At 38.5% G+C, this 23007-nt stretch overlaps 1 protein-coding gene across 6 annotated transcripts in view; it reads left to right on the top strand.

The window, feature by feature from the left end:
- Positions 1-23007, top strand: part of HELZ (helicase with zinc finger) — an 88021-nt gene that overhangs the window by 21085 nt on the left and 43929 nt on the right. For 4 of the 6 annotated variants that reach the window (XM_063176064.1, XM_063176066.1, XM_063176068.1 and 1 more), the window contains 9 exons: positions 1225-1349; positions 3477-3533; positions 4305-4353; positions 4838-4916; positions 8453-8651; positions 9720-9827; positions 10128-10425; positions 14585-14852; positions 19300-19633. In XM_063176064.1, the coding sequence (XP_063032134.1) occupies positions 1225-1349; positions 3477-3533; positions 4305-4353; positions 4838-4916; positions 8453-8651; positions 9720-9827; positions 10128-10425; positions 14585-14852; positions 19300-19633 (1517 nt within the window). The remainder of the gene's footprint in view (positions 1-1224; positions 1350-3476; positions 3534-4304; positions 4354-4837; positions 4917-8452; positions 8652-9719; positions 9828-10127; positions 10426-14584; positions 14853-19299; positions 19634-23007) is intronic. The other 2 variants (XM_063176065.1, XM_063176067.1) reach the window with 1 other exon arrangement.

Genomic DNA, 23007 nt, shown 5'->3' on the forward strand with positions numbered 1-23007 from the left:
TCTTATATCTTTATATTTGTGGAATATATTAATTGGAGATTTAATCTTTGAGATTAAAATAGCAAGCTGTCAGGCATGTTAAAGCTATTTTTGGTGCTTCTGCTGCTGATTTGGGAAGTGAGTTCTATTTTTAGCAATGTGGTCTGTACTATCAGAGTGGTGAATTCAGACTAGTCTTTGAGGCACTTTATGAAAGCAGATTTAGGTACCATTGCAGTTTGAAGAGATGCATAGTGTTTTTTATTTATTTATTGAGTCTTTCATGCAATTTCTGTTAATGATGTGAACGTCTATTGAGTGAGGAGTTCTGATTTATTATTCTAAAATGTAATCCTGAAGTTGTGGTGAATGTGAAATTCCTGTTAGCACTGAGAGGGGCTGTTTGCATCTGCATGAGTAGCAGTATAAACACAGATGTTGATGTTGCTTGCAATAACAGTTATTCTGTAATTCCTTAATTTTAAACAACTGTCCAGCCTTCTTTTCAATTCACACCCGTAGCTTGCTAAGCTTTTTAGTCACTCTGCATTGCATTTTCTGGACAGGTAACTCGTGTGGTTAAGTGTTGTTGCAGCTTGTCTGAAGCAGTCTGTGTGGTGAAATAAATCCTGTCCCTGCTGGAAGTTCAGAAAGTGTCTGTTTGGCACTGCTCACTGCTGGTCCCGTGCTAGGGAGCATTCAGAAAGTTTTCTGTTACAGGGAGCCTGTAAATTTCTGGGCTCAGACAATCGTTCCTATATGCCACCCTTTGCAGCATAAGTGAATAAAAGGCCTTTTAGAGGAGCAGGAATTGCCCATGAGGAGGTTGGCTATTTTTGGAAACGACAGGGCATGTGTTTTGTGAGCATGAATGGATCTTCCTGAGCATGTTTGTGTTACTGAGAGGTTGTTGGTTGCTATTTCTTTTTTACCCTTTCTGTGAGAGGAGGTCCTTTGTGTCTGTGTCAGATATTTGAGTTTACCCTTCCCATATTTAATTTATGTCTATTTTAGCATGTAAACATGACAACCTTTTTTGAGCTCATGTGCAACATTTATGAGCTGGTGGGAGACAAGCTTCAAGTTAACATTAGACAACAACACATGAAATTTAATTTACATCCACAAGCCATGGATTTAACCTGAGCTTCAGACTTTGTTTTCTTGTTGAGGGTGAAGGAAAACTGTATGTATGAGTGAAAGGGGTGGTGTGCTGAGGGTAATAGTGGCTGATTTGTGTTGCAGTGCTGGGAGAGGGGCTGGCCAAGGGCGATGGATCTCTCCGGGCAGTGCTCTGCTGCATGCATCTCAAAGGGAAGCTGCAAATTGTGTCTAATGTTCTTTCCAAATCACTGATGGGGGAATCACTGGTAAGTGGGTTTGCTGCAATCTACATCATTTAAAGAAACAATTTTGTATTTCCTTCTTGTAAAAAATCTGTTTAATAACAAACTTCCGAACATATGTTTCACTGGCAGCTTGCAACAAAAATGGTTTGTGTGGAAATGATAAATATATGGGCACACATATATCACCAGGATGCCAGGTTGTTGCATAACCAGTGTTTCAGAGTTGTGATTTTGGAAAGTTATTTCATTGCTGGCCCTGAATCCTCAGGGAATGTAAAATAAATTTGCATATTTGTGTGATTGACAAGAATAATATAAATCTCAAACTTTTCCTTGCTTATTCTAAATTGTACCTGACCCCATTTTGTATGGACTTCAGGAATTCTGTCCATTAAAGCAGGAAAAAATATTGATTGGACTTTTAAATAACTGGCCCATGGTAACTTGTAAGACAGCATAAAAAGCTTTTCAGGAAAAGAAAAAAAGCTTTGCATTTCAAGATGAAGATAAAGGCTTGAGTTCAAAGCTTCTATTTTACCCTTAAACTGTTCAAACTTGTAAAGATGCTTTTAACCCCAGACATGTAAGTAACTTCAGACTTTTATGTGACTACTTATGTGGGTAAATGAGGGACATATGTAAGAATCTAAAGAAGTGTCCTTTTAATTTCTGTAGTCTGGATTAAACAGGCAGTTAGTTCATCAGCATGAACTGCTGGAATCAATACACCCAGAAACGTGCTCATAGCTTAGTCAGACTGAGGGGAATGTGTGACATCAGAAACTTGCAGGAGAGCCTCTTACCTTGAGATTGGATCCTGCTGAACTGAATCAGGAGGTTGTTTTTGAGAGTTCTGTTTGTCTGTCTGGTCTGCATCCTGAATTCCCTTCCCCCCAGCCATTGGCTATTTTTACATAAAGGGTTTTTTTTCTTTGTTTAGCTGTTTTCTCATGAAAAAACGTTTCATTGAAAAATTCCTGGTGAGGTTGAAGGAAACTTGCCTTCAGGAAAAATGAGTAAAATAGTCTTATTGCAGGGAATGTGGAGTGCCCCTGTTTTGAGCTGTTGTTGTGCAAATAAAGGTACCTTTGTATAGAGTTCCAGAGTGTCATCCCAAAGCAGGGTTTGAGAGGTTTTTACAAGCTTTAGGTTGTTAGACACAGTTGTTTTCAGTAGGAATATTAAAATCAGCAGCTGATTTACTGACTGTGCCATTGTCTGTAAAAAGAAGTGAAACAAAGTTTTGGAATGAATTTATTGAAGAGTTGGAATCCATCCAGTTTCCTCCCCAGTGCCTAAAGAGAATGATTCTTGGTAATGTTTTTTTGCTCTGTTACATTTAAGCTCAACAAGTTCAATTTTCAGCCTTCTGCTGAAAAAGTGAAAAATCATTTTGGAAAAAGCCTTAAGTGTGAGGATTGTTAAATGTGTAAGTTTTGAGCAAAGAGTAATTTCTCCTGCGCAGTAGCACGGTCTGAATGTGGAGAAGGCTAACAAATGTAGTAGTACTGAATTAAATTTCTGCCAGAGATTATTGAAATAAACCCCACAGGTCTGGGTTCCTTTAATCAAAGTTTTGACTTACAAGAGTGTGAAATTGTTACAAATACCTATGTATTTCACATAAATTCAGTTTTGAAAGATTTTTACTTCAATTGTACTTGACTATGCAGTTAGTCACATGGCTAATCTTTGCTTTTGAGGGAAAACTCCAAAAATTACAATCTACATCAGAGCAGGAAGAGTTATGGAGCTGCAGAAATTAGTGATCTGTAAAGTAGATCCTTAAAAATAAATGAATCCATCACTGCAACAGCACTTAAAGATTATTATAATAATTCTTCAGAGCTGGAGTGTTGCAGTAACCATGGTATATTTTTTTCCTCAAGTTCTTCTTAATATGATGCTTTCCTGAATTCTCCTGTATTGGTACTTGCTGTAAGTCTAGTGCTGGTTTGGCCAGTGTAGAATTCCCTTTTTCACCACAATGTTTACTCAGTTTTATTTAGTGTCATTTCAAACTGGTGCCGTAAGCTAAATTAGTTTTTGTTTCTCCTGGTGTTGAGGAGGAAATGAACTTGGTTGCTGTGGTTTAATGCAATAATGAAGGTTTATTTGTTCAATAATTAATATTCTTTCTGCCCCCAGAACGGGATGGTAACTAAAGATCTCACACGACTGAAAACACTTCTTGCTGAAACAGAGGTAATGATGAGGATATTGTTGGGAAAATAATGAGCAGTACCTGGAGCTTCCCATGTGTCCCAGGAGATCCAGGCTCACTGGGAACAGGCTGCTTCAAAATTTTTTATTTCTGCTGTGTTGGTCTTTACCCACCAGCCTCTTCAGGAACTTTTCATCACAGTCTTGCAGGATGTAGGAGAAAATAAAAAATGATGCTAATAGATTGTTGATTCCTTAAGTAGCAAGTAGGAAGAATTCCAAGCATTTAGATCTGCAGTATTTATTTATTTATCTATCACATTTTTCTCTGTTGGAAATTAGTCTGAAGTAATAAACATGACTTCAGAAATTTTAAAGATTATAAATACCTTCTTAACCACCTTTTTTTATGTCTGCTGATTAAATTGTCCCCTCTCTTCTTTTTCTTTATGCTTAGTCATTTATTTGAGCTTTATTTTTATAGTAGATTGAAAGCTGAAAGACTTAGCAATGTAGTTTTGTTTTAGTGTTTCAGAAATTCACTGCAGTCCATGTTGAGTTGATTGTAGGGTGGAATTTGGTCTTATAAAAATCTCTAAAAGTTTTTTCTAACCAGTTGACTTAGTGTTTCTGTCAGAATTCCTGTTATTATCAGAATCCCTGTTATCAGCAGGGTTTGTGACTGGAAGTAATTTCAACTTATTATTGATGTTTTTTGTAATAATTTTTCTAAAACCCATTTTGACAGCAGTTCTTGTTGATGAAATTGTTTTGTGTTCCTTTGTAACTGTGGGCTTTTTAATATAATTGTAGGCAGCTGGTAAAGTACCGTCAGGATATCATGTAGAAGATTTAGAAGAAGGTATGTAACTCCATTTTAAATTATAATTTCCTAGTGAGAAGACTTGGATCCTGGTGAATGCTCAGCACTGCATTGCAGGCAAAAAGCAAAAAAGGGGCTTGACTGTTGTGATGAGTCCCAGTGAGGTAGAATTATCTCAATGTTGACTGAATTTGGAGGCAGAAGTTTCTGTTTATTGACCAGAGGCCTGCTGCCTTCTGCAGATGGTTTGAAATCCACCTTCACCACCTTTGCTCTAAATGAGCTTGTCATGCATTGTAAATCAGTTTGTGGGGAGGGGTTAATTTTGCTTGTGTTTTTGGACACACCTTGGGTTGATGCTCAGAGATGTGGATCCCTGAGCAGTTGCTGTCTGAATGAAAAACAGAGAATTGAGGAGTAATTCAGATACACCCTGGGCTGATGCTCAGAGATGTGAATCCCTGAGCAGTTGCTGTCTGACTGGAAGACTGAGAATTGAGGAATAACCACTGTTCTGTCCCAGCAGGGTCACGGGATGGTTGGCACTTCCGCCCCCCTCCCAGGGGCGTCACCAGCAGTGAGGAATACACACTTTGTAAAAGGTAAGAGCAGTGAGGAATACACACTTTGTAAAAGGTAAGAGCAGTGAGGAGTACACACTTTGTAAAAGGTAAGGGCAGTGAGGGATACACACTTTGTAAAAGGTAAGGGCAGTGAGGAATACACACTTTGTAAAAGGTAAGGGCACTGAGGAGTACACACTTTGTAAAAGGTAAGGGCACTGAGGAGTACACACTTTGTAAAAGGTAAGGGCACTGAGGAGTACACACTTTGTAAAAGGTAAGGGCACTGAGGAGTACACACTTTGTAAAAGGTAAGGGCACTGAGGAGTACACACTTTGTAAAAGGTAAGAGCAGTGAGGAGTACACACAAAGGTAAGGGCAGTGAGGGATACACACTTTGTAAAAGGTAAGGGCACTGAGGAGTACACTCTCTGTAATAAGAGCTGTGAGGATTTTACACTCTGTACAAGGTAAGAGCAGTGAGGGATGCACACCCTGTAAAAAAAAGGTAAAGCAGTGAGGAATACACACTTTGTAAAAGGTAAGAGCAGTGAGGAATGCACATCCTGTAATAAGAGCAGTGAGGATTTTACACTCTGTAAAAGGTAAGGGCAGTGAGGATTTTACACTCTGTACAAGGTAAGAGCAGTGAGGGATGCACACCCTGTAAAAGGTAAAGCAGTGAGGAATACACACTTTGTAAAAGGTAAGAGCAGTGAGGAATGCACACTCTCTAAAAGGTAAGAGCAGTGAGGATTTTACACTCTGTAAAAGGTAAGAGCAGTGAGGAGTCCACACTGTAATAAGAGCAGTGAGGGATGCACACTCTGTAAAAGATAAGAGCAATGAGGAGTACACACTCTTTAAAAGCTCTTTGCTTCACCCCCTCCAAGGGAGCAGAATAGTTCCTCTTCCATTCACCTGCTGACAGAATGCTGAAGAGGCCAGGAAAGTGGAGGTGCTTGTTAGAACAGGAGTTGACCTGTTCACAGGTTTTTGGAAGGGTCAGTTTATCCAGCAGCAATTCAGTTTATGGAATGGAATGACTAACTCAATTTTCATAATACAGTGGTTTGAGGGGCATTTTTCTAGTGGCAGGTCAGCATCTGTCTTTCTCCCCTTCCTTTTCTGATTTGGGTGATTTCAGAGGTGTGAAAAGTTCCTCAGGCAGCAGTGTAAGCAGACTGAAGCACTGTCAGGTTTCAGTGCTGCCTTCTGATAAATGAACTGTGTTGGTAGATGGGCTTTGTCTTTAGAAAAAAGCCCAGAATTTCCCTCAGATCTCATTATTTTCTCTTTTGCATAAAGTCAGATACACAGAGAAGATCCAATGGCTTGTATTGGTGTTTCTCCTTGTCTTTTCCAATAATCTGGTTAAAATTGCCTGTACTTTGTGTTGTTAATTGTCATTGCTCTCCATAAAACTGTATTAGTATATATGGGGAGGAATCATCATTATGCACTTGGTTCTGCCATTTATGTAACTAATGCAAATTATTTTCAAAAGCTCTGACCTGTTTTTTAAGTGGCATGACTGAACTGCTGATTTTGAGCTACTTTTGGCATGATTTTCTAGAGATGCTAAATCTTGGCAACTCTTCTTGACTCTTAATCATGTCTGGTGCTTATTCAGCAATTTAAAAAAAGCAGATATTTACAATTTTTAGCTTGTGGTGATCTTTTGTTGAGTAACATCAATCCCATCTTTCCAACCTGAAACATTTTTCCACTGAAGCTGTAATGTAGCTCACTGTTAACCCTTCCAGTAGGAAGGATTGTGCCTTGCTCAGCAATTCCCTGTGAACAGCATCATTCTGAGCAGGGACTGAAGGTTTTAGTTCCTTAGGAGGAGGCAGTTTCAGGTACTGAATATGAATTTTTGAAGGTCTGGTTTATTTTCCCCTGTGCCATAAAGCAGTAGGAGTGCAGAATATTTATTCTAGATAACGAAGCTATGGAATTGCAGGAGGTATTAAATAAGAAAGTAAAATTGAGGGGAAAAAAAGTGTTAAAAATATGAACAATAGGATCTTGGAAAACCTAAATAATGATGACAAATTTTAAAGTAATATGCTTTCCTGTTAAATAATGAAAAGGAAGCTCACTTGATTTTAAATCTGCTATGTAGGTTATAAGAACAGGTCAGCAATTTTTTATGCTTGCACTCCATTTACTTTAGGAAGTGAAATTCATAATTGTACTTTAGCATTCTAATGCAGTGGTGAATTGGAAAATTGACAGAAAGAATACTGAAATTGACTGCCAAGTAAAAACATTTTAATTTCAAATATATTAAGAATCATAGCTTGAGAAGGCCTTTAGTGACATGTTATATATCATGTTTATTTTGTTTACAATTTGGGCATGCAAACTTTCAAGTGAATTTCTTAAAGGAAAATTTCTTTGCTAAATCAAATTAGAGCCACTGATGCAAGTGTGACCTAGATGTGCAGGTACTTGTGCTGCAAGGTTTTCAATGTCACAGGCAGAGCTGGCTTGGGTTTGTCTCATTGCTCAAAGTTCACAGTTTAATTTGCATTATATAACATATGTACTGTGGAAAACATTTATGCAAACATCACATCAAAAAATGTGATGTTTGCATAAATTTTATAGTTTCCTTTTGCAGAACAAACAAACAAACAAAACAACCTCCTGGCCAAATTTTATTCTGTATAACCAGTGCTTTCCTGGTAGCTTCGGAGCTTAAATCTCTCCCCCTATTTAATTTTCATTTTGTCATCTATTTTTTAAGTGCTTCAGTTTTGAAGAATGATGGAGCTGCAGCTGCTGCCTTGTGGTTTATAATTTTAATACAAAGTTGAATTATAAAAATAATCCCCAAATTATACAGGCATTTGCCCAGACTTGCAGTAAATTCTGAGAACTAGAATGCTTCAATTGTGTACAGGCCTTTGGAATAGCATTAATTCCATGCATCAGCACATGCCACTAAGTGGAAAATGTATTTCTTTAAGAAATTCTTTGTGTCTGCAAGAATAGATCCTTTTACACTAATACACCCTTTGCAAAGAGGAGCATTAAACCTTTTCCTAGAGGTTTCTGTGGAGCTGTATTTAGTAGAAGGGACCATGTGATGTCACTGTTGCTCCAGGAAAAACTGCTGATTGAGTATTTATCAGCTACTAATGTAATCACTGGAAGAAATTATGCTACATCTTTCCTTTGCCCTTGATTAACAGGGGGCTTTGTGCATATTAATATAGTGCCTAGTCATTTCAGGGATGCTCTGTGATCTCCTTGTGTTAATTGCTGTACAAACACTTGATTCTGTTTTCTTTAAAGCTGGAAATTTCTTAAGACTTCCATCCCCCTGTATTTCTAAGAAGTTTTGTATATTTTATATATAATTTATATATATTGGGCTTTGCAATGAGAGATGCTGCTGCCTCTTTTAGAAAATGCTGTATAAATATAAAGATATTTCCAAAGTAGTTCACATGGACTAAAACTGCCTTTAGTTCTGTGAGAGAAACTTAAAAACTCTTTCTGGCTTTACAGTTAAAATTGTGATTTTTTTTTTTTTAATAATGTTTTTTCCTATTTCGTGTAGATTTTTAGAGCAAGGGATCTGCAGGTATGGTGCCCAGTGTACTTCAGCACATTCCCAGGAGGAGCTGACAGAGTGGCAGAAGCGCTACGCCTCCCGCCTGATCCGCTTGAAGCAGCAGAAGGAGAACAAGCAGTGCTCAGGCACTTACATGGAAACCCTCATTGAGAAATGGATGAATTCCTTGTCTCCTGAGAAAGTGGTAAGGAAAATATCCTGCTTCTCTGTGCGATCAGAGTTAAAGCTAACAGAGCCTGGTTTTGGCTCTATCAGAGCTGGTTGAATCACTCCTCACCAAGAAATTGTCCAACCAGTTTGCTCTCCTTTCCATCCTGCCCTGGGTCTTGCAAAGAGACGTAGGCTGAGTTTTGGGTTAATCACAGCTCTTTCATTTTGCATATTCACAATTCCCAGTGTAGGATGGGTCAGCAAGTCTCATGGTATTGTTCCTGTTCCCTGACTAGATGGCAGAACTTCTTAAACTGGAGAATAAGTAGTGAAGGTTTCACAACTTAATGGGGAATACTCTGACTCTGACTCTGACTCTGACTCTGACTCTGACTCTTACTCTGACTCTTACTCAACTCTTACTCTTCGTGGGGAATACTCTTACTTGTGTGTGGCTCCTTTCTCTGCCTGCAGCTGCAGGCCCTGGTATGAAGAGCAGCCAATCCCCCAAATATTCAGAAGTGTTTGAGTACCAAGGAGTGTGGGATATGGATATGATCAAATTTAGCAGCCCTTTGGAATTAGAAAGAACATTTTTTGTAGCATTCAACGAGCTCTACTTAGCACTGACCCTAAGGAGTTTTTGGTCCATCTATTGTTGATTAAAATCTGAGAAAAATGGACTTTAGCAAAATACATTGATGAGTAGAAAGCCTGATTATTTTTTCCTGTTGTCTCAATAGTCTTGATGTCAGTGAGATCAGAGATCTTCTGGGCCTCACTGTATCACATATCCTTTTTTCCAAATGAAATTCTGTTCTACTTTAGACATTTACAATTCAGTTGTTTATTGAAAATCAAATCTTGTCCCTAAATTGTTCTATTCTTCACTTTCACAGTGTGGTCTGGTAGATTTAGCTTGTCTCTTTGCATTAGCACATATTTACATTAACTCCTGAGTGGGACTTGCATCAATCCTGCACAATCTGGGAAACCATTCTTTCCTCTTTCTGTTAAACAAAGTGCTACCTTTTCCTGAATGTTTGTGTTTTGATACTGCCTGTAGAAGTTTAATGTTATCTTCCTTTTTTTTTAAATCTAGCTTAGTGAATGTGTAGAAGGAGTAAGAGTAGAACATAATCCCGAGCTCTCAGTCACTGTCACCACCAAAAAGTCTCACCAGACATGGACATTTGCTCTCACATGTAAGGTAGGACTACTTATTTTTTGAAAGTTAGTAATAACTAGAATGCTACCCATAAACTTTTGCAATTAAGATTTCAATTGCATCTTCCTTAAAATAGAGAAACCTCCTAGCACCATCCCTTCTCTCTCTTTTTCTCCAGCAGCTCTGGTGATGATGTATCAACTGCCCAGATATCTAGAAATCAGGCAGGACCTGTATCTGCCCTGAAAAACTGATAGTTCTTATTAACCCTTTTGATCTGATTGCAAATGAAGATATTCCTGGAATGATTTCAGTATTTCAGCCTTTGCATTTCCTTTGCAGCCTGCCAGGATGCTGTACCGAGTGGCATTGCTCTATGATGCCCATCGACCCCACTTCAGTATCGTTGCAATATCTGCTGGAGACAGCACTACCCAGGTATCACAAGAAGTTCCAGAGAACTGTCAGGAATGGATAGGAGGGAAGATGGTCCAGAATGGAATAGATCACTATATATACAAAGTCAGTATAGCCTTTAACACAGAAATCTTTGGGACTTTCCGCCAAACTGTGGTGTTTGACTTTGGATTAGAACCAGTCCTCATGCAACGAGTGATGATTGATGCTGCTTCCACTGAAGGTAATGTACTAAAACTTTATTTTTTGTTTTGTATAGTGGAGATCTTTCATGCCATCTCTTTCCTTTTCAGTTTTGGGCAGAACAGCATCTCTGTCAGCTGCTCATGAATGTTTTGTGCTGTATGTTGTGTTCTTCATAGATGTGAATAGAAATAGTGGGCAAAAGCTTCAGAGGGTGCAAATCAGGCAGATAATTGGAATATGACTTACTTTGTGTCAGGATAGAGCTCCTAAGTATGATTAAAATGCTAGGGATTTCTAGTTTGGTGTGTGTCTGAGTGCAGCACTGGAAGTTCTGCCTTTATAAACACATGTTTATGTTTTTATAAACATTCTTATATTGATGAAGACATTAAATATGTCAGAAAAGGTCATTAGAGAAATTAAGTGTTTCTGTATAAGAATACACAGGGTAATAAAACAGTCATTAAAACAGACTATCTGAGAAGTTGGTTTGTATTTTTTTCTTCTCTTGTAATACCTGCCTAGATTTGTCAAAGGCAAGACGCTGAGTATAGGCTTTTAACTCAATAATTTGCTGCTGACATGAATTTAGAAAATGTTAAGAAAATGTAACTGTATTTGTGTTTTCAGATAAAGAAATGAGCTACAAATTACTATGTTTAATCTGTTTCTTAATCTGATCTGTGTCTCTCAGTTCAAACCTGAAATAACTCCAGTATGAGAAAAATGTCAGAAAATGGAAAGATGTTTGAAGAGGTGCAAAAAAAGAAGGAAGCACTTTGATTTATGGTGTAAGAGAGCTAAATATAGGTCACTATATCACTCAGCAGTAAGCCATTGGGTGGGATACAGGATTTTAATTTTTAATGAAAATTTGAGAGATAAAAACACCAATGAAACAGAATTGTAGCACTGGGATTTAAGCAGAAAGAAGAAGAAAAGGGAAAAGGAAGGAAAAAATATGAAGCTGAGCAGCAGTTTTCTATTCCTGGCCTTGATTTCCATGTAACAGATTAACATTTGCAGCATTCATGGAACAAAGCTGTAAATAGCAAATACCAAAGATCATGATCTTTTGAGATGCCTCCAGTGCCTGTAGGCAGGAGCAGGGGGGCAGAGCACGGTGTAACATCTCTGGGAGCTCAGGGTATGGCACTGCCAGGAGTGGGAGCCCTTCCATGATCTCCATGGAGCACGTGGGTGATCACAGATCTCCTAAACCACTGCAGAACAGTCCTTGCCTCTTAAACCTGGGCAAGAGAAGGGAACCAAGCCATGAGTTACTTGCAGAATCAGAATTCCGGTCAAACCAATCTGTGGTGTGGAGCCTTAAACCAGGTCCTAAGCACAGGATCCCAGAGCAGCCAGCTGAATTCCACATGGAGGTGATGGGTGAGGTGGAGGTAGCAGCCCCCAGCATCAGGTGCTGCTGTTTCCTTCACTTGTTTTCTGTCTGTGTGCACAGGGACACTGAAGCCTTCAGGCAGGGTACCACTAATACTTACTTCATATGGAAAGAGTGTTAGGAGCTTTACAGATTATTGTAACTACAGAATCCTGGGCTGTTTGCTGTGTGTGCAAGAGGTGTGTAACAGGCAAGGGAAAGGGATCTGCATCACTACACTGGATCTGTGTCATGATGGGTGAGGTGGAGGTAGCAACCCCTGGCATCAGGTGCTGCTGTTTCCTTCACTTGTTTTCTCTCTGTGTGCGCAGGGACACTGAAGTCTTCAGGCAGGTCCCCACTGTGAAAAGTGCATATTATATGGCTCTAGGCAGATATTCACTATATGGATTTTGATATATTGATTAGTAGTGCTGTATTAACATTTTAATAATATAGCAAATGTAGTCTACTTAAAAGTTAACTTTTGTAGTTAAAATAAGAACTATGTAAGTGGAATATTTTTTTTAAGAAAGGAATGAGGCACTTGCACCAGATAGCAGCCACAGGACACCTGAATCTTTCAGAGAAAAAGAATTTATTGCCCTCTTATCAGAAGAAACGAACTTCTTCCCACCTTGGAGGTGCTGTTAGGATTAAGAGGAAGAAGTTGACACAGACCAGACAGAATCCTGTGTTTGAATGGAATTTATGGATCATGTATGAAGTATATGAATATGCAACAGGCTGTTGTTTTTCAGGGTTAATATTTGGTAATGTGTGTCCTTTTTTGGGCTCGTGCTGCCCAGAAAAAGGTACCTGGACGTCCATAAATCTTTTGTCTTTATTGTCTCATATTGTCCTAATTCAAATTGTCCAAATTATTATTACTCTAATTGTATTACTATTTTCATAACCATTTTATTACTATTAAACTTTTAAAATTTTAATAACAACTGATTGGCGTTTTCCACAACCACTAATATTTATTTCAAATGGAAAGAGTCTTAAGAGCTTTACAGATAATTGTAACTACAGAACCTTGGGCTTTTTGCTGTGTGTGTAAAAGGTGTGTAACAGGCAAGGGAAAGGGATCACTACATTGAATCTGTGTCCAATTCAATAATTTCTTTTACTTTTTATATATATGAATATATAAAAGGTAAAAGAAATATTATATATATGAATATATGAATTGAGATCTTGTGGAAATGCTTTTCTAACAAAAGATACCTGAGGTCTCTGTGTTTGCTTGTAATTCAGGGCCCTGTTGAGATGTTTAGGCAGCAATGAAAGGTCAACATTAAAATATTTTAATAGAAGAGCGTCCATTCTGCATGTAGAAATCTTTATTTACAGCAGAAGAAGGGAGCTGTAGGAAGTTTTCTGTGCACTGATTATGTACTAACTGCTCTTTGAGAAGGTGTCCCTGTGTGTGCAGTGTGTGCCAGGAGCTGTTTGTGTCAGGCTGCCAGGGAAAGCCTCTCCAGTGCTGGGAATTAAGTGGCTGTTCCAGCAAGCAAGGAGTCAGTCCCAGCATAATCACTGAGCTTTGGGGATCTGAGGTGTGATTTGTAGCAGGGAAAGCTTCACTTATGGTGATGTTATTTCAGACATACAAACCACACAAACTTGGACTTTTTCTTTGCTGTACAACTGTAGCTACTGCTATGGTTCAGGCTTGAGGGATATATTTAAATGTGTCTTCTTAGTGAACACATGAGATCAGTAAGATAAGCCACGTTCCTGTAGTCAAAGTCAAGCTGAACGAGATTTCTTTTGCTAAAATGTTGGGTTTTTTTCTTATTTAGACTAAAGACAGTCAAGATGATGTTAAGCATTTAATTTGAATTTGAAAATGTCTTTTTTGCACATTTTCAGCGTTGGTGTGATATCCTGGATACCTATGTTAAATCTTACTCAGAGATTATACATTAAGAGAGCATAGCTTGACTATAAATGCCAAATATTTTCAGCCCTGCAATTTAACTGCAATTCTGTTAACTGATTCACTGTTGTCATAGTGGTTTTGTGGTTTTAATGGATATATTCTAGGGAGCTGTAGACAAGTGCTTGGTCTTCTGTTTCTTATCTAAGTTATGTGGTCCCTGAAATTAATAGTAGCTGAAAAATCAGTTTCCTTTGAAAGAAAAAAGATGAAAAATTAATTTCCTTTGAATTTTCTAATTTTATATCATGTTAGGTTACATTTCCCAAATTTTCTTAGTAAAGTATCTTTAGCTACTTTATGTAACTGCACCACACAGAGATTAGGGGGCTGTAGAACTTTTTTAAAGCCTTTCATGATGTTGCAAATGCAATGATTCCTTACCAGCTGATTTATCAACTTTATCATTGTTTTTTTTTTATTTATCAACTTTATCATTGTTTTTATGACCTTCTAAATTTTGTAATATACATTGTGGGGTTCCACACTATTTAATGCTTTTGAAATGAGGGGATGTTGCAGTTGGGTTTTGAAGTGTATTGCAGTGCCAAGTCCTTCAAAGCTGTCCAAGTAAAAGTGCTTTTTTGTATTTATTAATTCTAATTGCTATCTATAGAATGTTTTATTTTGTGATACTCTTGGAGAGCCTGCTTGTTCTGTGTGCACACCTGAAAAGTAGAATAGTAAATACCAGCAGAGAACTTCCTAAAGGTATTGTGGGCAGAGCAGACTCTGCCTGTTTTAGGTATCTCTGAGGGGATTGGTTTTACTGGTGGGTTTTGTTTGATTGGTTTATTTTTGGAAATAAAACCAAGGCAGTTTTTTGTAAAAACAAAGGTCCCCTTCCCTGCTGTGTCCATGCAGACCTTGAGTACCTGATGCACGCGCGGCAACAGCTCCTGACCACAGCCAAGCGCTGGGATTCCACCTCCAAGACCATTGTGGAGTTTGAGCCTAATGAAACTACTGAACTGGAGAAGAGCCTTCTCACCAGATACCAAATCCCTCTGTCTGCTGACCAGCTGTTCACACAATCTGTCCTGGACAAATCATTGACCAAGAGCAACTACCAGTCCCGGCTCCATGACCTGCTGTACATTGAGGAGATTGCACAGTATAAGGAAGTTAGCAAGTAAGTGATTCCTTTATGAAAATATTCCTATTAAAATCAGGGTGACAGCTTTTTTCATTAAGATACTGAGGTTTCCTGTTTCTTTTAACTGAACCTGAATGAGTCTGGGAGTAGTAATATTTGGAAAAGGTTACCAGCACTTAAATGTAAATTCCTTCTAATTAATTGAAAACAAAGAGTTTGTATCAGTCTGTGCTTACAGTTGCAGACACTAAACAGCTGTTGGATGTGGTTTTGTTAATTAATTTTGTCTGTCTGTACAAAAATAGATTAATAATAGTTATATTTTTGTTCTGTGGGAAAGTAGGTTATAGCAAGGGAATATATAAAATCTTTGTAAAAAGAGTTGAATTGTGGGTGGATCAGACTGATCTTGTGATGATGTGCCAGCTGACTTTATTTATCTCCTAAATAGGTTGATACCCAGTTTCTGAATAAAAGTTCCTAATAAAAGGCATGTAATATACATTGTTTGGTTTGTTGTGTCTTTAGGTGTTAGGTACAAATTACCCAACTGGTGTAGATGCTTGAAAATATGGATTTAGGTAAAAGATGTTAAATTCACACTTACAGACCTTCATGTGGACTTTTTTCTGTAGTTTAATATTTATGATCAAAAATCTTTCCTGTATTCATGGAGTGCTAAAGAGTTTTAGAGTTTTGTCACTACTCAGAGTGGAAAGTCTAAAAGATACAACATCATTGTAGCCTAACTGGGTAGCAAATTTAGTTTTATCAATTACTTGAAGTTCCAAATCAGGAAGTTGTTTTTAAGATGAAGAACCATTCCTGGAGCTACAGAGGTTCAGTTGAACCCACCCCCTAGAACACAGGAAGAAAATACTGTGAATAGCTGTATTTCCATTGCTTTTAAGGCAGAAAAATGGTTCAATTTCTTTTTTAAATCTCAGCTGAAGGGCAGTATTTGAGCTGTTTCCTATCTTTTATCACTGCTGCACTCTGCTCTTGAGCTGGAGTCTAACACATGGAGCAATCATGCTTGAACACTGTTTCCAGCTTACAGAAATATTCTCCATCATACACATTTATAAACAGGTTGGCTCTTAGGCCTTTTGAAATAAAAGTGGATTTAAAGTAAATAGTATGAAATACCATTAAAACATGAGCAGTATTTTTACTGATAGAATTTTCACCTTGGGAGTTACACTCTCATGCCTCATAGGAAACCAAAGAGCAGCAAACCTGGAGAAATGAAAGAAAAATAAATGTATCCTGCATGCAATGCTTTCCCTTTTGACTATTTGGTGCAGCAGTAATTTATTGCTTGATTAAGTTAAAAGTAAGTTAATATGTTCTTGAGATCTTCTGTTTTGATAGTGTTGATGACAAACATTCTTTTGATCTTGTAGCTGACCCACTTTATTGCAAGGAGGCTGAAGCCAGCAGACATTTCCACTCCTCTGTGGCTAAGATCACACACTTGGTATTCTCTAGTGAGGTGTCAGGGTTGAAAGCCTGGAAATGGCTCAGAAATCCAGATGCAAGTGGGTTGTAACACCTCTGAAGTGGTGCCACAGTGACAGTGTTGATGAGCTGTGGCACTTGCAGGGGTTTGTGAATGTACATTGTAAAAGGAGGAGGATTGGCAGCCTGGTCTTCTGACAGCACTGGAGTAACACCAGTGTCAGAGTGGAGTGGATCCTTGGCTTTGAGGAATGTTGATGGTTTCTCACTTTCTAGAATCACCTGGGTGGATCTGGACAGTGTTGGGTGAAAGTTGCAGTGGCTCAAACGTATCTTGAATTCGGTTATAAGGGAGTTCTGGACAGTCTCAGAGAACTTTACTTTAAAATTGTGTTTATTTTAATATTTTAGGAGACATTTATGCAAGTTATTCCACCTGAGTATCACAAAATAGAATAGTAAGGGAATCACTGCTGTTGAATTTCCAAGTGCAAGCACACCATTTTTGAGGAAAACCAAAGCAATGTTCCAGTCTTGAAAACTCTAGTAGTTGGGTTTTGGAGAGTCTAAATATCTGTTCATGGTTTTAAAACTCTTCCTTTCTCTCTTGCATATTGAAAGAAAAGCAATATATAGTTCCTAGAGTGACTAGAACGTTTTCTTGTATGAACATTGAAGGGTGTGAGGTGACAGACAGCTCCTTCCCTGCTCCCAGAATTACAGAGCAGATTTCTCCTCAAGGCTGTGAACACGTCAAGTACTGGCTGTGATGGAAAATAAATTGGCTTTTTGGTCATTGCTGTGTGTTGCAGTGATCCCTCCCCAGGCAGGTGTCCCACTGCACCCCCTGAGCCCTGCAGGTGTCACAGCAAATGTGCTGAATGTGCTTTTGCAGAGTGGCGCCTGGGGCTGTGGCCAGGATGGGTTTGTTTGCCTTTGGGGAATTTATTGTTTGCACTGGTACCGATGATTAATGATTTATGAAGTCATTCTTCATAATTATTCAGTGGTTTTAAATATGAACAAAAGGTTTTCTTGTAGGTGTTTCATGAACACTGCAGGTAGGCTGGCATTTGCAGTGCTTAGGAGGAAATAAAGTTTTTGATTTTTTTTTTTATAAACCTGACTGAAAAGCTTATTTTGTCTAACCCTGCAGAACAAGGGCGAGAAATGGATGAAAGATGATTTTCTGATTTTTAAAAATCAAATCCTAAGAGGATTTTGTAGTTTTGTAGTTTGCCAGAAGGTGTCAGCTTGCTCAATGGAAATTGCTTGATAATCTAAACTTGAGATTCCCTTAAGCACAGCAGATGCAGTTCAGTCTTTTATGAAAACACTAACCTGTGCCTTGTCTCAGAAATGCAATAAAAATGTTTTGCAGCACGTTTTTGTGAATCTGAATTTCAGCTGATACATATTCAGCAGCAAAGGGATCAACTTTAGGGAAATTTCAACAAAATAAATTCACAATAGCAAATGATTGTATCTCAGTAAGAATTCCCAGCCCTTGTTACTCAGTTAAATGTTTTCTATAGTGTTTTAACAAGGAGCTGGGAGTTGTGTTTCAGATGTGGCTGACTTGCTGATAGCTGCTTTGGAATAGTGCAGCACTTCAATAGAAGAGAATTTGTCTTTTTGTTCTGGGGTTTTTATTGGAATTTGTGGAAATGGGAAGGATTGGGTGAATTTTTCACTGTAGCTTGTGCAGTAACCTCTGTGGTCAGTGATCACCAAACAGATCCCTCTTAGGTAAGAAAATTTCCCTTGTTTTTGGAGAGTGGAGGACTGGAAAATTCAGATCTGACAATGCCCATGTTCTGTAAAGAAAGAGCTGTTGCCACATGGGGGCAAACTTGCAGTTTTTGTGCAAGATTTGTGGCTTGGCAGATCTGAAAAAGTACATCTGATTGGTTTGGTAGATGTTTAATTACCAAGCTAAAATGTTGGATTTTATTGTTAGAGGCTTATGGTTATTGATACTGCAGGGCTTAAATGAGCAATTGCCAGTTTGTTAGGTTAACATAGAAATTATAGGAAGGACAGATCAAATCAAACTAGTATAAGTATGAAAAGTATTATAAGAAAATAATGTATTTTTCCAAGAGGTTTTAATTAATTTGAATGGGTTTTACTTTTTTTCTGTAATTTGTTGCAAATTTAGGAAAAAGTTGCTGGTGAGAAAAGAACAGAATATTGTTACTCTGGTATCAGACTTTTTTCACCTTTGTTCTTTTTAAAACCAGGTTGAAGCAATCTGTTTTAAAAACCCCAACACACTAGGAAGAGATTACTTTTTATTGGTGAGAGGTCAATAAAGTGTGCTAATAAGTCACTTTAATGTGTTGTGCATGTGACTTCTGGAAAATGATAACTGCAAGGGATGAATTTGTTACATCTCTGATTACAGGAGGAAGCTGCTGCTGATAGGAATTCTGGGGATAGATGGTTTATAGGGCTGAGCCTGTGTTGCCATTCCCTCATTTCAAATAAAATGATATCATTTTAATGCCTACAGTCTGATTTGTTTGAAGGCATTTTGATCAATCCCTCTGAATTATAGGTATAATACCATTTACTTTTTAGGATGGAGATTGCCCTCTTTGCTGTGCAGCCTGGAAGAGGCACATAAAGAGGATAAAGAGTAATCTTGCTCTGTCCTTTGCCTGCTTGTCTCCCCCTGCATACCTACCATAAGATTACAGACTGTTTAAATAGAAATTTTACTGCTTTGGAACATGTGATTCATTCACTCTAAGCTTTTATTGGTATCTAGTATTTGTTTCTCTCTTGTGAGGGTTCTTTTTTTTAAACTTGATAGATGCTGATTCTTTTAAATATGTTCTTTATAAACTACAAGAGAAAAAGTGTGGATATTTGATAGCTGCATACTTACAAAGGGCCAGTTTGACTGTACTTGTCCATACTTAAAAATTAATTAATGAGGTGAATCCTCACTCTGAACGCCTGAAATTTCAGAATCTGAGAGCGTTTTTGTGCACTGACTCGATGCTTTCTCACTTAGGTTCAACATAAAAGTGCAATTGCAGATTGTAGCAAGCTTCATGCTCACTGGTGTTTCTGGAGGTGCAAAATATGCCCAGAATGGACAACTTTTTGGCCGCTTTAAGCTCACTGAGACCCTCTCTGAAGACACTTTGGCTGGACGGCTGGTGATGACCAAAGTCAATGCTGTTTATTTATTGCCTGTCACTAAAGAAAAGTCAGCACAGACCCAAGGAACCAAAGAGAAGGTTTATGAAGCAGCTATTGAGGAGAAAACAAAGGATTATATCTTCTTGAGGGTCTCCAGGGAATGCTGTGAGGAGCTGAATCTTCGGGCAGATTGTGAAATGCAGGTAGGTCTGCCTGGAGGTGCTTGTGCTGTCACAACTCTTTGCCTTCTGTTTGTTTTGCCTCCTTGACTGATCTGATTACCAAACAGAAATAACCTCAGATTAAGGTCACTGGAATTGCCTGGAATGAATGCATTTTCACCCAAGGTTTATCTCATCCTGTTTGTTTTGTTTTGGGGAAGCATATGCAAGAATCTTAATGTCTTAATTTAACATGGATAATTGGTCTGGGAAGATTTATGTCATTCTGAGCTCTTGGTTTTGTGTTTGTTTTCTTAAAACAATAATTAAACTTACTAATTGATTGTATTTGAAACTTGACTGGAATGCAAAATGAGCTGGGGCTTCAGGAGCTGGCTAATTTTTCCTTTAGTGTCTTAATAATCTTGGCCCAAGGCAGCAGATCTATTCTGCATTAGAAATTGGGTCCTAAAGTTGTTTGTAAAATCATTTAGTATTTTATATGTGTATCACTGAACTGGTGGTCGGATTCTTTAGGCATTACCTATCTTTAAATGAATTTAAATTATGAGGAATTTTTTATGAGTATTATTAACTGAAATTTTGGAAAGGAATCCTCAGTTTAGAACTGGGGAGGTTGTAATTTGGATGTGCAGAGTTTTTGTTAAAGGTGCTGGAGGTTCTGCTGCTCTCTTCAGCAGAGCTGGTATTCCCGGTGTGATTCTTAAACACTGATAAAAGTGCTTTGATTTCTGTGGATTTTGCATAAGTTGGGTAGTTTCTTTCCTTTTTATTTTCCTTTTAACTAGTCTCAGAAACGTGGTGGTGCCTTGTTTACCTGCTGTTCTGGCTTAACTGTAATAAATACACAATTCTGCTTTTATCAGGTAAACCCTTCATAAAGGTGGGGTGGAGTGAACTTTAAAGCACCGTGGCTGCTGCCACTCTTATTTTTGGAGTGGTTCCTCTGTTGTCTGTCCTGCTCTGTGAACCTGGCAGTGGAGTAACTTCCTTTCCCACTGATTTCTGATTGTGGAATTTATATTAAAGCAGGTTACATGCCTCTCCTTCCCAGATGGCCTCATTCACTACTCTGCAACAGCAAATAAAACCATTTGATTCCATCCCAGCAGCATTAAAAGCAAAACAAATCCCAAGCTGTTAAGAAAGTGATGAATGCAGGTAGATAAGGGGAGGTATTTAATGCCAGGCACCTTGCTTGGACTCCCAGAAGGGGCTGTTAAAGTGTCACCCAGATGAGCATCACAGCTTTCCTGCATTTAAATTACCCTTGTTAGGTTGTGTGGCCTTGGGGCTGCCTGGGCAAGGATATTTTCCTTTCCTGGATCGAACCAGGAGTTTGGGAGCATTGCCATTTGAGTGGCAGTCCTTGCCACACACCTGCAGGTTGTGCTTGGGGACAAATCAGTGCTGGGGAGGGACGGGCAGGACAGAGCTGGGGAGCAGCTCCAGGTGCCCATGGGCAGGAGGAGCTCTGCTGTCCCTGCTGAGAAGTGCCAGCCCTGTGTGCAGAATGGGGCTGGGTGGCACAAATTGCACAGAGTGGAAAAAGAATTCTTGAATTTTCATTAAAAAAAAAGTTTTCTTAGCAGCTCCAAACACCTCTGTGAGCTCCGTGCTTAGCGCTGTCAGATTTGTTGCTGCCCTTGTCTTCAGACTTATGGTTGTACATCTTGCTGTAAAATGTGGCAGTCAAGATGAATATTTAATGTCTCTATATCTGCCAGAGATGGAAAGTTAATGGCTGCACTCTGCAGGGATACAAGCAAACGTTGTTTATTTACAGCAAAGCTAGTGTTGATTTTACATGCTACATAATGATATGAATGCTGTAATGCTGAAATAAGAGTACAAAAAAGAAAATGCTAATTTACAAAGCCTTTTGAAGGAGATGATCTGCAAGTAGTAAACATTACTGGTACAGCAGAGTGATCCCTGTGGTGGGAAAGGGGCTTTGTGGGCAGATAAAGGAGTGCAGGTACAAGAAGTAGTTAAATCTAGAAGGATAAATGATTCCTCTGTGTGGGGAATTCTCCTCTGTAGGAGAAGGTTCCTGAGAGGAGTTTATATGGCTTTGAAAGAGAAGTGATCACTTTTCCTTCCTTCTGTCCTTCCTTTTTAACTGTCAAGGACTTCTTAAGGTTTTTATATAAGTTGTCAAACAAGATAATTGTAAAAATATATTCTAGTATTGCTTTGTGTTTGTTGAACTTTCTGGTTGGTAGCACTAATTACCATGAGATTTAAGTGTGGTTGAGTAAGAATGGGCCAACATCAGATCAGTGAGTGCTAGAGGAGAAAATCAATAGATCTGAGGCCAGGTTGTTGCTGTGGGCATGGGGTGCATTGGGAATGGCTGTCACCTCCCTGGCTTTTCTCTGGGGTGACCCAGGGGCTGCACCTTCAGCTGGGATGCTGCTGATGGGCCAGGTTCAGTTCATCTTTGCTCTGGCTCTGTTCTTCTCATCTCCTGTTTGCCTGGGCATAACCAGCTTCTGTCAGGTGGTCCTGGAATTTCTCTCTGCAGATGCCACAGAAATTGTTAAATAATTGATATTTCCAGGTAAATGAGGGGTGCTGTTCCAGACAGGTTGCAGTGATGTGGCTGCTGTTGGTAACGTGTTCACACTCATTGTAAATCTCAGAAAGAGAATTATTTACTCCTATTTATCAAAAATGCTTATTAGATTTGTAGCACAGTAATTACATAACTATATAGGGACACCAGTGCTTTGGAAATAAACCTAAAAATGTGTGTTAGTCTCTTGGAGTTCTTCAGCAGCTTTTGGTGGTTTTATGCAGGTTTTTATTAGTGCAGATCTGTGTCAAATTTTGTCTAAAGGCTTCTGTTGTGAACGTGGAGTTCTGTGGCATAATACTGTGATCAGATTCATTTGTTTCTGGAGAGATTAATTACTGCAAATTTAAATCTGTGTAAATGATAATCTGAGTGAACTGTTTTTATGAATAATTTCCCCAGGAACTGCTTTTATCCCTTGTTCAAATTTAGAATGTGCTTTTCTCTTTACCCTTTCAGTGTGTGTATGTGTCACCTACTTTCAGTATCCATTGTTCCATTCTGAATTGAATCAGGAATGTTAAGTGCACTGTGTGATGTTTCTGGCTCTGCACCAGAATTTATGTTAGCAATATCTTTTATTTACTAGCATTGAAACACCTGTAATTGAGAGAACAAAACCAAGAATGTATTGATAAGCAGCTAATTGTTAGAAATTAACTTTTGGAGAGTCCTAATAATTGAACAAAAATGACAAGTTATGCTATTCCAGAGTGTTTGACTAAAAATAATGTTTGGAGTTTATCTTTGCTGATTTATGTCATCTGTTGATATGTAAAATTTCTGGCCTGACATTTTCTTGAGGTTGTTCTTACAA

Source organism: Melospiza melodia, chromosome 24 (genome assembly GCF_035770615.1).
Source record: "Melospiza melodia melodia isolate bMelMel2 chromosome 24, bMelMel2.pri, whole genome shotgun sequence".
Taxonomy (NCBI): domain Eukaryota; kingdom Metazoa; phylum Chordata; class Aves; order Passeriformes; family Passerellidae; genus Melospiza; species Melospiza melodia.